Source organism: Calonectris borealis, chromosome 6, assembly GCF_964195595.1.
Source record: "Calonectris borealis chromosome 6, bCalBor7.hap1.2, whole genome shotgun sequence".
In the NCBI taxonomy this organism is placed as follows: domain Eukaryota; kingdom Metazoa; phylum Chordata; class Aves; order Procellariiformes; family Procellariidae; genus Calonectris; species Calonectris borealis.
In genome coordinates this window covers 6212431-6231634 of record NC_134317.1, presented here as the reverse complement: position 1 = coordinate 6231634, position 19204 = coordinate 6212431, and the positions used below count along the sequence as shown (strand labels likewise).

The window sequence follows — 19204 nt, the reverse complement described above, 5'->3', positions numbered from 1 at the left end:
CATAAAACAGAAGTTAGTTAAAATAAATATTGAAAGCCATTTTACCTTTGCATGCCATGCGGTTTTTTTGAAGGTTGTAGCCTACTGTACACACACAAGACCTGGTGGTTTCTGATGTTGGTAAACAAAGCTGGGAGCACCCACCATTGTTTAACTGACAGGAATTGCTACCTATAACATGACGGCAAGAGACAAAAGGAAACAAAATTTGAACAGTGCAATCCTGACTCAAAATGAATGTTGGCATCAATTTATTAATATTACCAAAACCAAATTTTGTTCAGCTAACTTCTTTGAAAAATTGAGATATGCATAAAATATTTCAGGCTATGCTACTATTCATATACTCTTCCATGCTTCACTCTTACGGTATTTTATCTGTCCACTTAAAATAGTAGGTTTTTTCCTTAGAATATACATTGTTTTCTGAAGAAGAATCTGCCTATTTTAAAGTAAAAGCATATGATAAAACTGAAAATACTACATTAAGTTTGGGAGTAGCAATGCTGAAATTTCACTGACATTAGTCTAGAAGGTGTATCTTATTCTAGGCCATGAGCAAATCATTGATCATATTGTATTCATTCACCAAATGTTATATTAACCTTGTATCTTCATGAACCACTATTTGTTTAGTATATTTAAGATACGCTCCAAAGTGATCTCACAGATCCATGCTCCTATTTCTTAATTAAAACAATATTTACTTTTAAGTAACAGATGAACACTTTCAAATAAGATTTATAATAAACATTATACACAGTACAATAAACACATCTCAGAAATTTGAAGCTTCATGAAGAAACATTTAAGTCTATGAAGACATTCAAGGAATTATTTGATTAAAGTTACCAAGCCCATATGAATCAGAGCACTAATTGTCACATTTATTTTTGCATTCCTAATTTTGTTAAGTAGAAAGCATTTCTTCATCTAAGATTACAGATGTTTTCTAACAATCCAACCATACAAACGGAAAAGACAGGTGAGGTTTCAAAGTCTCAGATATCCTCAGACAAAGGTTGTATTTGTATACAGAGAAATCTGTAAGTGCCCTCACATCACATTTGCTCTCATGTCACTTTGATTCAATGAAATGCAAGATGCATACAAAATATGCAAAGATTCTTTGAAAAAAAAAAATGCAAGTGTAAAGCTGAATCCCACCTACAATGTTTAATTCTTATATCCAAAACCTTGACATTGCTCTGTCAAAATATAGATCAGCAAGGTGACATTTCACTACACAACTTCAGGGCTCTTGTTACAGTTAAAGTTCAGTAGTACAAAAAGACAGAACTGTTCCTTTTCTTGACTTTTGTACAATGGAAGATGCATATTAATGGTACAGACACCAGATATTGCTAACATTTGGGCACTCATAAGGCTGTACGTTTCCATGGTAGGGAGTTCAAGCATTTTAAAATGATAGAAACATTACTGAATGTCTAAATTTTTATTACTTATTGTTCCACCATATTTAAAACTAAGGGCAAGACTGGCAAAGCACCTTTGGTGTTTCCTAGATTAGGTATATAGAGTACTTATTGTCCATCAGATATCAGACAGCTTAGCTCCACCCTGTGTTCTTTTGGAAGCTTCTCCACAAAATTAAATAATTTGTTTCATGTAGATCCCATCCTTTCAGTGCAACCACCAACACTTTGAATGTAGCTAGAATCAGAAATAATCTCTTTCTAAAGAATCTCCCAAATGTCTTATCTCTGATATCCAAATTCATAAAACTGTGTGCATGACCCCAAATTACACTTTTTCATATTATCTTAGCTGCCACTTTGCCAACTAAGTTTTGGCAGTATTAGCAATATTGCCCCATTTTTCTGCTGTCTCACTTTTGATTTATACTACTGTCACTTCTGTCAATTTAGGTGAATTAAACTGTCTTAAAACAAAAAGTTAAGAATTCTAATGAATTCTCTCATAATACTTCACTTACTTAAAATTTCAATAATTTGAGATGAGATTCACACACTAACTGATTTTTTTTTTTGACTAAAAATTTTAAACTTAGATTCTCTAAAAGAACTTCAAACTTCACTATAGTGTAAACTTCAGAAAACATCTGATAAATTAAAATATATCAGGCAGATATTATAAATCAGTTATATTCAGTAATTTATTCAATAATAAAGTATTTTATAGTATTTTATCACTGAATTACAATGAAATACATATTATTTTGTTCTAGCCACGTTTGGAGAACAACATGGGAAAAGATACTATGCAGTCTAAAAGTTGGTTAAACATGCTTAATATTTAACATACCTTGCTGTGCTGCTTTATCATACACTTTCATATGTACAACACCTGAAGTTTTGTTTCGCAGGACAGTTGGGTTTCTTCCATCTTTTTTGTTACAGGTACCGATCTGAGCTAAGTTCTGGTCTGCCCACCAGAGCTTTTTATCTGTAAAATTTTCAAATTTTAAAAATTAAGAGGATCACTCAAATTTGAAACCTAAGGCGGGAAAAAGCTTTTGAGGTTAATTCTCAGATCAATTTTAAGAAAAATTGCTGAAAAAATAAATAATGTGGGTTTTTATTTTAAAAACAGAAATTTTGGATTTATAAATTTACTTTTTTTCTCTTTAGGTGATAGGTTTTCACACATTTTTAAGTGGAAAAACTGAATAATGCCCAATTTATAACTGAAAGTTACCAACCTTATTCATAGATCACATACTACTACAACACAGGCTTTGTTCTCTAACTGTGCTATCTCCATACATTATGTACGTAGAAATGACAGGAACTCTGGTTCCAGGCTTTCGTTACTTGACTTGAGTATTCAAATTAATAAGTATGACAATTACAATAAAAATAATTAAGAATCTTGTTACTGTCTTAAAGAAATTATTGAAATCACCAACTTAAATTGATAGTAACTTTTTCATCATAATTTACACAAAACTTTAAAATAACAGAAAAAATGAGCTATGCACATACTAGCATAAAATTTCAAACCATCTTGTCAATCGACACATGCAGAATACTTGAATCATATTATGTAGGACTTGTCAAAAATTTATGACAGAGAATACTCATTTGATGCACAATTGCAGTATACACAACATATTTTTCAAGGGTCGGATTTCAGATGACTTTAGTCATAAAGATTTCACTTAAATTCAGACAGAATTCTAAGTGACATGAGGATAGAAACACTAAGTTTGATCATATTGCTGTGGCCAAATTGGTTACTGTGGAATGTAAATTTCCATTAAAAAAAGAAATTAAGATACAAATGCAGTATTAATGTAAAGATAATCTTCATAACAATTTAAACAACAGTGTATGAAGACAAGTAATTTAAAAGAAATTTCAAGAAACTGAAAGGTATACATGAGATGTATATTCTCTGCTTCATTTCACTTACATCACTTCATGAAAATGTTATTTTTGAAGCCCCATTAACATAATTTAAATATCAACATTAGGGATTGCTTTGGTTTTGTTCAGAAACATACAACATTTATCAGTGTTATCAGTTTGTCATTTTGAGACTTTGACTCATTACCTGCTGGAATTAATGAAAGAGCCTCTTCAATTAAAGAGCTTGTTAGTCTTTCATTCATCTAACAAAAGCTAGTAAGATGCCTCAGTACCGATGGTTTATAATTTCTTTAAGGTAATAATCTTTACTACTTTTCCTCAAACCAGGATTGGGGTGGTATTCCTACCAAGTTTTGAATATTTCATGTTTCATGCCATCACTTCATATTGCACAAATGGGGTATAAAATAAGTCACAACAACCACAGAGCAAAAAGAAAAAAGCAAAGACGACCTATCAGGAAACACAGCAAGAAGAAATAATGCAAACAGAAGAAAAGAATATTGAATATACACTTTTGAAAACCTTCACATCAGCTCTCATAGAAAATTTGTATTCGCTATTGCTAAGACTTGGAAGACGGAATACGTCAAAATGAGGGGAAATCAGAAGAATGCTAGAAATGCCCTTCACTCTCTTGGCATTTCTTTATACCCCTATGCATATAAAAGGTCACAGTTATTAGCTTTACTGTAGCTCTGAAGGATGACATCAAGATCATAGAACTGCCTTCTAGGACAGCTACATCCTGTCAGTGGTTCAATGAAGACGCTGGGGTGACGATGGAAAAGCTCTGTAGTATGGCACTGCTACTCGTAATGGCCATACTGTCAGGGACTACTGTCAAGTGGCATAAATCAGGGGTGCCCAAGGACTGCTCACCTTTCTATCACATCCGAGACTATCACAACTTGAGAATCAGGGTACTGAAATCAGCCATGACATGCTTTTGTGACTTGCCATGCGCCAAGAGAGAAAAAACCCCAACCTTTAAATTTAATGTATGCAGGAACCAGCATTACACACTCAAGGTGGCATCATTTGTTTAATGCAAACTAACATATTCTACATAAATATCTTCCATGAGGTACATGGTGACAGGTCAGTCTAGAGGAAACTAAAGAACAGACTGAAATTGCAAAAGTGTATTTCTGAAAGGCAAGCAAACTTTTGTCCAAAAGATCCAAAAGAATAATAAACATAGTAATGATGCTTACTGTCTAATTATGCTTGCTGTCTAATTTTAACAGACTAAACACTTGAGAACTTAAACTTGCTATCAAAACAAGAATTCAGCTAACTCATAGTGACTGAATGTTCACAGTGAAGAGCTCCTTACCTAACCAATGCCAAGTCCTTCAGCTGTTTCCCTTATAACATAATCTTTTCATTTTTATCATAATTAATTTCAGCCAGCTTGTTCCCATTATTCATCAATCTCAATGGTTGCTGGAAGCAAAGCAAATCAGTCCTTTCCTGTCTGGGTGAGACTGAAACACAGAGCATACCGAACATACAGAAAACACTTAGCCAGTGCTAACTCTTAATGTCATCCTTCAGACATTGCATAAAAGCATTATTTTAGTGAAGAACTTCCTGATGTTTCTAGCTGTAGACAAACCAATCCAAATGCAAAGCACTGCCAGCTATTTCTATCAAGTGTAACAGGAACAACAACATCCTGTATTCTACTTTACACAGTAGAGGCATGAGATACTTTGCTAGGTTTTGATAACCGTTTAAAACCTTAGAAAAAAAATCAATGCACAGAGCTACCACAACCTTTGTCAAAATACAGATTTCTTTTTGAAGCGAAACCAAGAACACACATATGCCATACTTCCTTGATGAACTCAAAAGCCAAACTACAAAATCTTGTCTGACTGAGACCCAGTATACTGCAAAATAGTGGAATGATTGACTGGTTGAATCCCTGCCCTTTGCTGGCAGCCAGATGGCCACACAGCACATGTGCTGGCCAGCGTGTCACTTCATGTGTAGCTCCAGAGTGGCAACAGCCTGCACTGTGTTTTGACACAGAGAAGATGGGGAATGGAGTGGAGAGAAAAAAGGGAAATTTAAGGAATACGTGAGGAAAATGGGGTATTGTGATAGCAAACTGTGGAACTGTGAATGGGGGAAGGCTCTACGGCAAGTGGTTGCAGTAGAGACATCTGTTATGCAGAAGAGCAGGAGTGAAACTGGGGTGAGGTCTTAGGATGGAAGATGTGGGGTGTTGACTGGAGATATTATGGACAGAAGGTTATAGAGAAAAGCTGAAGGTACTGTGTTATTAAGATTCAGGAGACATGAAAGCAGTCTTCACTGGTTCCACTTTTGCTGCAACAACTGCTGATGTGAGGCTACTTCCATAGAAAATCCTAAATTAAAATGCCTAGTTATATATGGAAATTCTACTGAGTTTACTCTAGGGAAGAAATTCATTTTCACAAGTGAACAAAATTGCTTATAATGCTAAAACACATTTTTCATTAAAAACAAATTACAATCAATAACTAAGAAATCATGAAAAAAATGAAGAGCAGGCTCTACCTCCCAATGCATCAGAATATAACTTTAAACAGCTTTGACATCAAACTCAAACTTCAGTGAACTAATGGCCAAACACTGACACAGAAACCCTAGCCAATCTTCTGATTTCAAGTCCTCAACACGTTAGTCCTCACTGACTCTGGAGTACACACAGATGTATGATGAGATGGCCTCAATGTTCCAGGTTGACAAGTTCCACAGTGTCTGTTTCTCTTTTTCTTTGAATGCCAGAACACCCTACCTGAGTCCTTACTCCCTTCGCAAGACTTAAACAGCACGATGACCTCCTTCCAACTCACTATGGGTATTCAGTTTCTCTTGACGTAGTCAAGGCATTCACCTTAGTGACTGGCTAACACTCTGTTAGAGTGTTAAAGAAGCTCACCACTTCAGAAAGGAAGTTACGGATTTTTATGTTATGAATTTAAAATTATATTTCTGAGGATCCACAACCTATATTTTCTCTATATTCCTATACTATGAAGAAATTTAAGCTATTTTGTCAGTAAAATTTAATCAATCAAGTAAAATGTAGTTCTGATACTAGCCTTCTAGGAAGTCTTCTAGGAAGAAACAAGGTTTCATTGGCCCATCTCTGTTATATTCTCCGAGTTAACAAAACAGTATAAAAATAAGCCCAAGCAACTTCCCTCTGCTCTCAGCCTTTTGGAAAAGTAACTATTTTAAACAAACTGAACTGGCTAACATTTTAATACTATATTACCTCAGACCTAGATTTGAATAATAGTCTCAAGGGCAACACAATGTAGTTTTTGTGTGAATGTTAAATTTAACCATGAAAGGGAAAACAACAGAAAAAGGAAAAGAGATTATGGCAGCAATTTGAATTCAACTTTATCTTCAGTTTGTCATGTGTATTTTTAAACTGGAACAACGTAAATGACAACATACAGATAGTACCACATGCTTAGGTTACTAACAAACTACTGCTTTGCAGTGAGTTAACGTTTCACTTAAGACTACATTTAAAGTATTAATTACTGTGAAATACAACCTCGCAGCAATGTTCTACGTGAAGAAAAAAGCACGAACACTTCCTTTTTTTCTCCAAATAGCTTTGTATCTTTTAAACATCTTAAATGAAATAATTAAATGGGGCAAGTCTGTATAATTATGAGTTTAACATCATCAGCATTTTCATTTCAGACAGAAAAAGTTATTACTGTAGATGAACCAAAAGTAAAACCCTAGAGAGAAAAAACTTAAAACTCCAGGAACACTGCCTTTCCAACAAATATTGTGTATTAACTTCATTTCTAGTTCATTTTCTTCTTAGTTAAATGAATTGTTGCCTATGCTGCAGTTTTAATATTTAAATAACTAATTCATAGAGCCACACATTTGAGTGTTTCATGATGAAAGCTGCAGATCTAAAAAAATAATTTCCATTGCAGTAACTGTAAAAAAGTTACTGCACAAAAGAAAATAAACTCTGAAAATATCAAGGAAAAAAAGCATTTATTGAGTGGTCTTCACAGGTATATGATGAGACAACAATCCACAGAATGAAAATATTCTGAATATGAAGACTTGGAGAACAAATGGAACTCTCCAGTGAAACCTGTGTAAAACTTAAAGGAAATCTATCATCCTATGCATCCAAAGGTGCATTTGACTGAGTGAAAAGATCATCCTGCGATATCAGCCTGTTAAATTAATAGTAGCTTGCATCTGATGATTCTTTTATCAGACAACCCTTAGAACAAGAAATTCCTGTGCTCAATTTTGATGGTGTGAATTATAACAAAAAGACAGATGTGAGATAAGAACATAAAAGTGACTATGTGATAAAACCCATATGGGAAATCATGGGAATTTGACTTGTTTTTCTTTTTTTTCCTGTGAGATTATGACTCACAATAATGAATTATCTATCCTAAAGGTTTAGACGAACTTTTTTGATTAAATGATTGTATGTGAAGGAGCAATTTCAGTCTTCAAATCCTCTGTTTGACCACAAATCAGAATGGCCCATTAAATAATTTTGGTAATGACTGCTGTCTTGTGCATAGTATACCAGAACTGTCTTGTGCACAGTATACTGTTTTACATATCCAAACCCATCCATAAATTTTTTTTAAGACTGGAGTAGGAAGGAAGCAAAACACATACAGTTTTGGTGTTTTGCATCATTTACTTCAAAGAAGCGATCAAACTCGTTCAGACATTTCTTTAGTATTTTGTGCAAAACCTCATGCTTGGCTGTAGTTTTGACAGCCTCCCAAAACTGCAGTTTGCTGACTGTCTGTCTCTCTAGGGAAAGGAAACAAACAAAACCCCCAAATATCCAACTTTGCATATTCTTTTACTGAAAGATGAAGGCATGGCATGGCATGTGCTTAATCAAGAAGTTCAATTACCAATAATTATCTACACCACAAATAGTTTCCTTTCTCCCTTTTAGTATTAGTATAGAGCCAAAGCATTTCTATATCACCAACTGAATGTTCCACCATGTACCTCTTTTGGTTACTGAGCTACTAAATGAGACTATTGCTGCTTTCATATACAGTTAACAGTATCCAGAAAATTTCCATCAGTCAGACATGTCAGATCATAGAGTTTCTTCTTTCCCTCCCTTCACGACACAAGAAACAGAAATCATCACAGCATAAACTCATTACTAGTCCTTGAAGTACCTGACTGTGAACACAGAGGTTGAGTAGTCTCCTATGCCACCTATACCGTTAAAAAGGGCAAATCACGAGAAATCACAAGTGAATACTCAAAATACGCTTCATAATGATTCTTTTATCGTCTTCTTCCATCCTTGTTAACATGACACCTGAAAAAACATTTAATTAAAAATATAACTTACAAAATCTCACTGAACTAGTATTTATTCTTCTTTTACATGGAGGCTTTATATGGTGCACTACAAGTTTTAGAAAGAGGTATGGATACAGGATGGGGAGTTAAATGAGAAAGACAACCTGACAATTTAAGTAAGGTGAAGCTCATGCAAATCCTGACATTTCAGGTATATTAACAACAAAAAAACCCAACAAAACAAAACAAAATACCTCAAACAAAAAAAAAACCACCACAAAAACACCAAACCAAAACCAACCCCTAACATAAAAAACCCAAAATAAACCCAAAAGCCAACCCACAAATTCTGAAGTACAGACGTTTTGAGATCAAACTTCTTATGACTACTTGCCAAAAACCATGAACTGGTCACAGCTGGCCAGTTATGCCCTAGGACCTAAAGAATACAGGTTTTAATTGTTCAGAAACTGTTGGGTGGCCGATATACACCACAATACAGTCTCATACCAAAAAATCCCCAATGTGTTACACAGTTATTTTTGACCATAATTCTAAGCAGAGTTTTGGACTATTTTTAAAATACAGTAGATGATTTTACAAAACCACTTGATTTTAGCATAAAGACAACTTACTTTCACAAACTAGGGAAGAAATAACGTTATTTGAAACCTTTAAATATCAAACTGAAGTTAAATGATTTATTTGCTTGATTATGCTAACAAGAGTGTTGTTAGATCACTAATTACAATCTTGTTGCTGAAACCGGGTTATAATATACATTAAAATTGTTGTATTTATCCATTTTGTTGAGTAATTAGCACTAAGTGCAGCAACATATTGGGAAACAGCAATTTAAAATGCCAAAAATTGCTACACTAGCATTGTGGACAGTCCTTTGGAGATTTCAGGCAGTACTCTGAATGCAAATTTTGATGGGCCATTAGTTTTCATTAATGGTGGTTTGAGTATTTATGGAAGACAACTATGTACTGTACTTAGAACTGGGCAAATTGCCTAGATATATTTCATATATTAATGCTAATGTAATGAATGGTGTTACGGCAATTAGAAGACTGATGACTTGGAAAATTAAGGTGTATGTATTTGAATTTTCCTGATCTAAGCAGCCCCTTTCACTTCACAACTACATCCAGCAAAGTCACAGCTCCCACCATTTGAGTTACTAGAAATGCATTCTGGAGTTATTTTTGAAACTTTATTTAGGATAAAACAAAAATCAAATAACCAATATATCATTTAACCACATGATGAAAGTAAATGGCAGCATGAATGTATTTTGGTAATATGAACCCACATTTTCTGTCTAAAATGAAATACTGTAATTGTTACTGTCTGGTTTGATTGTTTGATAATACACCTTGATGGCTGTATTATATACAGTTTGTGTTCAAAAGACATTGTTCTAATACTTACACTCCCATTGAAAAGCTATTATAGGTGTCTGATTTTGTTGTATTGCTGATTGAATTTTTTTTTTTTACATTAATTTCAACAGAAATAGCAATTATACAGAGAATCATTCACATGAAGTTACTCTATTTTATACTAGTAAACAACAACTAGAAAAAGGCTACTACTTAGCATCATGAAGTATTTCATGTGAGGTTTCTATCACAAGTATTTAAAAAATAAAATCACCAACACACAACAAATTATATCCTCATTATACAATCTACACAACCTACATCATATTCCTATTTTGTAATGAAATGAGCTGAATTTTGTGATTTTGTGTAAACTGTATTTCTGTGAGGACCTGACACAAAATCCAATCAAATACCTTCACCAAAACCGCTGACAGAAGCCTTCAATATCTTTTTCTTCTCAGCTGCAAACTTACAGTAACTAATCAATACTTTTCTAGCAATGCTCAGTTTATGATTCAGAGCCATATATCATTCAAGAAAGAATATGCCAGTTTGGAAATACATCAGATATTGCTGCAAGTTCCTTTGTAATCCAAATCTTGTAATATAATAACTCTGCTCACTAATCCAGAAATACATATAGTTCTCACGACAAATTTCCAACAAGTTTCAGTTACAGTCAAGGAACCATTTTCATTAAGTAACTTGGAAGGCAGGGAATGAGACTTCTTGCAGAATGCCAAATACACGTATATAATTTGATCACACTCAGACACTGGCTACCAGGAAAATTGCTAAACTCAGATACTGAATATGGTATATTAAACTCAAACCTTAACACAAGTATAGGAAGCATTCACTTAATGTTGAAAAGAATATCGCCGTACTGTATAAGAAAATTAGAGATTCTCTCACATGGAACATCCTGATCTTCCAAAACAGTGGATATATTTGTTATCAACTTGTAAATGGTGTCAGTAGTAGATGTTGAAAATCATGCGGGGCATAGGGTGCTGTGAATTAGATAAGCTTCTAAAAGACCAGAATAAACTTCAGAGGTTTTTGAACAAAATAAAATGAACACATAGTTAACATAGTAGCAGAAGAAAATTACTGTTGACCAAATGCAAGACAATAAACAGTGGGAAGCACTAAACAAAGCATTCACACGCATTTTTGAATGGTAAATTAACTAAAACTGGGTGATGTTGCATGCACTGACATTTCACACAGTGAATGTGTATTTGAAGAAAAAGTAGGAAGAGTAGAAAAGCAAATGACTTCATCATGGTTTTATAGCAACATCTTTGTAATACAGAATGGCAACAACAAAAATAACTGTTTGTATGCTTAAGGGCATGGAAAAATAGTAATTTTGTATATATTAAAATGCTTTACTTTCAAATGGAATATAATTTTCATCCCATCTATATCATGCTCAAAAAGATGTAGCAAAAGCAGGCACCAAAAGACTAGGAATTTTGGAGCTTGGCATATGGAAAAAGAAAGATGACTGAAGACTACTGAGTAGAAAACCAATAAATGAAAAAAACAAAATACAGAAAGATGCGAATTATATAACTTGTTTCCATTTCCCTCAAGAATAAACCTGAGCGTCACTTTGGCACCAACTTGTTTGCCAACATTATTTTTTCATGTCTTATCATTACCTTCTATATGATCCCACTAAAGGATGTAACAGTAAGAAAATGTTAAACAGAGCCTGGAAAGGACTAAACAACAGTACACATCTGAAACAGTAGTGGTAACTTACAAAGTTTACAATGGCTAAACTGTAACACTAAAATAGAGGGATTGAAAGCAATGAAGTACAAATAATGAGGAGATTGAGGAGTAGTACTAAAGGGGAGTGGTATTCATGATTGCCTGGTGAAGCTCTGAACTACTCCATAACCTACATTAAAAAGCAAACCAAAACTTTACTGACTTAGCTAGCATTATTTATTGAGTTCATATCAAAGTACATAACCATGGAGTGCCTAACTGCTTCTCTGTGTTATCTTGATCTTTGATTCTGTTAATTTCCCATTAATTCTGTTAATGGGAAAAGAAATGAGAGGAAATGGCCTCAAGTTGCGCCAAGGGAGGTTTAGACTGGACATTAGAAGAAATTTCTTTCCTGAAAGAGTGGTCAGGCCTTGGAACAGGCTGCCCAGGGAAGTGGTTGAGTCACCATCCCTGGAAGTATTTAAAAGACATGTAGATGAGGCGCTTAGGGACATGGTGTAGGGAGTATGGTGGTGTTGGGTTGACGGTTGGACTCGATGATCTTAGAGGTCTTTTCCAACCTTAACAATTCTATGATTCTATGATATTGGAACAGCACAGAGATTACCAAAGCAAGAAAGAAGTCAGTCTTGGGCCAAGACTCTGACAGTCATTAGTTTTTTATGGTTCTGAAAAATCTTCTGGAATGTAAACTATAAGAGATAGTAAAAAACACTGGAAACTGTGAGAAGATCTGTTAGTTTTCTGTGTAAAAGGCTGTCCAGACAAAAAATGGAAGACACTAGCTCTTCACGCAGACTACTGGATTATCCTTAGGTGTCTCTGGGAGCTCGTGTTTTCTGACAAGGAGGCTCTGATGGCTGGGAAAGATGCTAGTAAGGAGATGCTTCACAAACAGCTAAAAAAATTTTCAGAAGCAAGAAGGACTGAGGTGCTAGAAGAGGTCACTGGTACAGTAAATTTATAGACTTTCATTTTTTCATTTATAGACTGTCAATTTTTACAACAACCCTTTCTCCCCCGGTTCACCTACCCTTGGTGGAGGGGGAGGGAGGCATGGGAACCAGGGCTATCTCAGATACATTACCCTGTCCCCTCAATCCACCGAGGTTCCCTCCACCATTTCCTTGTTTTAGCTGTTCAGACCAATAAAAGTTCTGATGATCAACAACTGACCAATGTATGACCTGGTGAGACTACTGTACAAAGGAAGCCTCAAAATACCCAACTCTATCTCCTCTTTCTGCCCCGGTGGAAACATAACCCAACATTACAACATGATGATACACTTAAAATAAAGAAACAAAAAATATAAGCTGTCCAAAATACTGCTTTTACCTGGGGAGACACTAAATGCAAAAGACAGAAAAATGCAAAAGACAGCAGAAGCCTACAGGACTCTGTAGCACCGAGTGGAACCTAAATGCCACAGTCACTGATGAATTCAAATGGTAAAAAAAGTTAGCTTAGTATATACACAGAGAAAAAACATGTTGGTTTTTTATGTGTATACTGTGTTTTTAGATAAAAGCAGTCAGGAAAATTTATGAAATGGACCAAAAATGATGCAATAAACACCGTAATTACTGTGATTCACCTGCTAAAACTTCCTATTAAACTTGTAGGCAAACAGATCAACAAGGGTACTGAATTTTCACACACTATCATGTTAAATCTTACATTAGCACAAATCATTAATTCTTCTTTATTTATCTATTGTTAGTTATGATCATTTATCAATTACAGATCTGTTATCTTGCTTCGTATCACATTGGATTTTCTGTTCCAATCCATTTTACAGGCACAAAAGCTTAAGTAGAAGAAGCTGATGTAAAGCCACCAGCACTTCAGGAAAATAGATGGCATTTGTGTTGCTACAGTATGTTCCACAATATAAAAACATACAGGAGAAATGAATACAGAAACTTTTCATGTTTTTCAATCAGCACATACAGTACTGTTTATAAAACTGTATTGGTTTTCACTTTTCTCCAACAGATTTATATACAGAATCATACTGCAATGTCATATTGCAGTTTATCACAACTATGGCTCCAAAACAAAGACAAAACCCAAAAGGAAAACAAACAGAAAAACCCAAACACCTTGTAAATTTTGTTTACCAATTTTGAGTAGGAAGAATTGCCACCACCCATAAAAACAAAGCATCCCAAACGAGGAATATTAGATGTATATACATTTAAAAAACACAGAAATTCTCACATCTCCACACCTGCAAAAATTCAACTACTTTCACGCAAACAAGTACAAAACACTCTTCTTTAAATGATAGCTATAAATTCTTTATTCAATATCCCAGATGGATCATCACTGTGAATCACAGATGAAGACTTGATACCACAGACATCTCAATGACAGTATGAACATTTCATATTAAAGACTTCCAATAGCTGCCTAAAGTAAAGGTCATCTATTCATTTTCTTTCTAGTCACAATCAAATCAACGAAAGACAATTTGTCTATATTAACATTCATGACTCCTTCTGACACAGAACTTGCTTTTGTTTATGAATGCATATATAAAAGCATCCCCTCTCCAACACATTTTGACAGCATTCAGAGTTCAATACTGGCCAAATATGTGTATGAAAAAACCCCTATTTTAGCAGTTACTACTTTAAAATATGACTTAATTTACACCATGTGCATAAAGTCTTTGGATTTTATTTAGCATAACTTTCACAAGCACATCATCAATATGTACATTATACAATCAATCAATCAAATAAAATACTTTATAAAAAGACTCTGGCAGTTGATGAGTCAACTATCCCAACAAAAGTCTACTTATCAACTGAACTTTTTTTTGGAACATCCAAGATAAATATAAATAATTTTTAATTGAACCAGAACAGAGGTCAGCAAAGCATTTGGAAGAAATATGGAAAGCTAGTTATATAGCAAGTTATATATAAAGCAAGTTATCTCTAGAATAATATAAATATAATATAGTTCTGAGTCAGACTGGAATTTCTTAACACACTGTATCCTAGCTCCAGCAAGGGCCAAGAGCTGAAGATGCATATGAGAAACAGTCAATTTGAAGCAATACTCTCATAATATTCAGTAATCTGCAAATTAAAGACTTCTTGAACTTTTTAGGAATTTTTCCTTATGTTACTGTTCTTCTTTTGATTTTGTTTTTTAATATATTTAAGATGTTTCTAAACATTCTAAACATTTCTAATGTGCAAAGCATAACAAACAATTTTTTTAACCAATTTAATATACAGAATATTAGCAGACATCTGAAAATCCAAATCATCAATTTATCCAAATCATCAATCATCAATTCATAATCCGAAAGAAGTCTTGGGTTGCACTACAAAGCGCAAGCCAATCCAACAAACTAGAGCTATTCTGAACTAAGATAGTAGAAAGAAGTGAGCTGCAGAAGAAACAAATAATAAATAATTCTCTGTAACAAAGAGCATAACACACCTCCTTCCAATATGCTTTACAAGTAACTATATTAAATTTAAGTCTGTTACCTTCATCCTGTGTATATATATGCAAGACTATTTAGAAACATATACTTGTAATACAGATAGTAAACTGTTCAATGAAATATAAAAATATTTTTCACAAACAAAACACTCTCACTAGTGAATGTGAATGTACTGTATGTATTATTTACATTAAAACAACAATAGCTTCTCCAAGCTTTTGATATTTCATTATAAATTAGCTTCCAATCATTTAAAAACTAAGTTGTTACCACTGGACTTACCCATAATGGTTAAAGCTGTGGCTTTTGTTAAGTCTTCTTTCATTGACTCTATTATTTCAAGATTACCACCATCCAAGTTGCATCTATTTATGGTTCCATTTCCTGAACTGATCCAGTAAAGTTTGTTCTCCCCATAATCTATCGATAAACCTGTAATTAATGCATACAACTTTAACTGTGGCTTGAATACATAATATACATTTAGCGTTAAGCTGTTTTCATAATAAAAGTGTATTTAAGAAATATATATACACACACACAATTATGTTATCTATCCACCCATCCACTCAAACTTTAAAAAAACAATTGATGAAACCAAACAAAACTTGGCCATTTATAGTGAAAAAACCCATGCTTTTAAAAAGATTTCTGCCTTTTATTTCTCCCAACATCTACAGAAATCAATCAGCGACTGTCGATGAAAGAGCATTATCTGGCAATGAACAGTTACTTGAATGAACTGAGGTCCTAAGCAAGGTCATTGACTACTAGTAAATGCGAACCAGAAACCATAATTTATATTCTGAAGTTAGGAATACATAAAGACCTAAAAAACAAGCTACTTTTTGTGATTCAGAACTATAAAAAGTCTGTTCTCTCCCTACAGGCACAGCCCTCTGCTTAGAATGCTGAAATACCAAAACCTAATACTAGTTCTCAATAAATTTATAGTATTAATTTTAATTTTGCTTCACAGTGAACTGACCTCATGATTAGTTCTTTGGAGTTAGAAGCAAGAGAACTGTAGAAATAAAAATACTTCCAAAATAACCTACTGAACAAATAAATAATAATTTTCTGGAAGTAAGAGCAAAGAACTAAGAGATCATAGAATCATAGAGGTTGGAAAAGACCTCTAAGATCATCGTGTCCAACCGTCAACCCCATGTCCACTAAACCATGTCCCTAAGGGCCTCATCTACACGTCTTTTAAATACTTCCAGGGATGGTGACTCAGCCACTTCCCTGGGCAGCCTGTTCCAAGGCCTGACCACTCTTTCAGGAAAGAAATTTCTCCTAATGTCCAATCTAAACCTCCCTTGGCGCAACTTGAGGCCATTTCCTCTGGTCCTATCGCTAGTTACTTGGCAGAAGAGACCAACACCCACCTCGCTACAACCTCCTTTCAGGTAGCTGTAGAGCGCGATGAGGTCTCCCCTCAGCCTCCTCTTCTCCAGGCTAAACAACCCCAGTTCCCTCAGCCGCTCCTCATAAGGCTTGTGCTCCAGGCCCTTCACCAGCTTCGTTGCCCTCCTCTGGACACGCTCCAGCACCTCCATGTCCTTCTTGTAGTGAGGGGCCCAAAACTGAACACAGGATTCGAGGTGCGGCCTCACCAGTGCCGAGTACAGGGGCACGATCACCTCCCTGCTGCTGCTGGCCACACTATTTCTAATACAGGCCAGGATGCCGTTGGCCTTCTTGGCCACCTGGGCACACTGCTGGGTCATGTTCAGCCGGCTGTCAATCAGCACCCCCAGGTCCTTTTCCTCTGGGCAGCTTTCCAGCCACTCTTCCCCAAGCCTGTAGCGTTGCCTGGGGTTGTTGTGGCTGAAGTGCAGGACCCGGCACTTGGCCTTGTTGAACCTCATACAGTTGGCCTCGGCCCATCGATCCAGCCTGTCCAGGTCCCTCTGCAGAGCCTTCCTACCCTCGAGCAGATCAACACTCCTGCCCAACTTGGTGTCATCTGCAAACTTACTGAGGGGGCACTCGATCCCCTCATCCAGATCATTGATAAAGATATTGAACAGGACCGGTCCCAGTACTGAGCCCTGGGGAACACCGCTCGTGACCGGCTGCCAACTGGATTTAACTCCGTTGACCACAACTCTCTGGGCTCGGCCGTCCAGCCAGTTTTTTACCCAGCGAAGAGTGTACCTGTCTAGGCTGTGAGCCGCCAATGTATTGGTGACTTCTGTAATCCTTTAAAAATGTTCAAGTAATTGTAGCAGGAGCTTTTCCACAGTGAAATACGTTTGGCATGGTGACAATATGTGCCATAATAATTTGCTTTGGTACTGGACTTTTCCCAGAACTCATGCTAGGTATCCAGCAGAAAGTTGCCAAAAAATATTGTATTTCACTCCATAGGTCAACCTCTAGATATTGTGCAGTATTCTTCTTCCATCCTGTAAACTGCTTCTCTGTGGAAAGCCAGATCTATTTTCAAAATCCTGACAAGAGAAAGCAGTGCCATCTGCTGCAATACTTACAGCTGGCATCATGCTACTACTTCTTTGACACAGTAGGCCAAAAGGCGTCTGCGTTCTAAGCTTTTCAAAAACAGCTTTCAAGTTCTTTTACAGTTACTGATATTTTTCCCCCCTCTCTGCAAGTGTAAAGATTTCCTTACTCTGAGATGGATAGCATTTGCTATTCCTTGTAACTCCTGACTGCTACCAGTCAGCTGCTCACCGATTTCACCTAGACAGATCTATTTATGGGGTTGCTGTGAATGCAATCTACACAGCAATTACAGTGTTATCTTGTCAGGTTTTCTACTTCTTGAGATATTAAACTAGTGTTTCTACACATGGGTATTCCAGTTACACAGCAGCAACTGAAAGAAATAACATTCCTCTCTCCTTCTACCCAAGTCTACCACGTTTTTCTTCCCAAACTATTTTCCTGTTGTGTTATTCCACCTATTACCAACCTTTGTGAAAACATACCATTTCTAATGTAGGCAGAGCATGTTTATTTAGACTTTTTTTCAGGAATTGTCCTGGTTTTTACTAATGAAAATAGGTGACTTACTAGCCATAAGCATCACAGACACTCATGATGCGTTCCAGTATGGGTGATTGGCTTACACCTTATGTCTAAGTTGCCAAAGTCAGCCTGAACATGTGGATTGTAGAAAAGAAATATTTACTGACTGTGTAAGCAGCTACCAGGTGGCAACACTGTGTGCCCACTGGAACACTGAATGGAAAGCACTGGTCATTAACTGACTACCTGTCTCATATTAATACTGCATGTTTTGGTCTTCAGAAAACTGAAAGGAAAAGAAGACAGGCCCACCCATTGAAGACAAAGCGTCAGACTCTGAGCGTGCTTCAAAGAGCCTAGAATCATCGGCTAGATGAGAATTGCTAGTATTCATCAGGGTGAGCTCATAGATCTGTTTTAAGAAAAGGGTGTAAAAGACAATACACCGAAAGAACTGTGACCTGCTTTAACATGTATCCTTCCCGCACATAGGCCTTATTGGTACAACTTATAAACCAAAGCCATATTCAACTCCTCCTTCCCACAGGATATGAAGATGTAAATGAATAGACTTCAGACCAGGCCTTGATAGGTTGAGAGTTTTCCAAAATTAAAATATAAAGTCAGAAAAATAATTACACAGATGGTATCCTGCTCCCAAATAAGAAAGATAAAAAAATCTAATATTATGAAAGGTATCTTCCAAATTTTATGTATTAGTTAAATTATAGGTGTATTATTAAAAAAACAGTGAAATAACAGATTAAAAAATTTCTCCAGAGATATAGTGTCATTTCTGGTTTTTTGCAGTGGTCTTAAAGCAACCTCTTCTAATCCTCACTTCCTGAATTGCAGTCGGATGGAATCTAGGAAAGACATGATATACCCTGGCAGTGTGCTGC

General features: G+C 35.6%; 1 protein-coding gene across 1 annotated transcript in view; it reads right to left on the bottom strand.

Annotated features, from left to right (window-relative positions):
- Window positions 1–19204, bottom strand: part of LRP1B (LDL receptor related protein 1B) — a 575589-nt gene that overhangs the window by 194767 nt on the left and 361618 nt on the right. Inside the window, exons 31-33 of the mRNA XM_075152715.1 lie at window positions 15588–15737; window positions 2287–2427; window positions 46–171 (exon numbers count right to left, since the gene is read on the bottom strand). Coding sequence (XP_075008816.1) covers window positions 46–171; window positions 2287–2427; window positions 15588–15737 — 417 coding nt within the window. The remainder of the gene's footprint in view (window positions 1–45; window positions 172–2286; window positions 2428–15587; window positions 15738–19204) is intronic.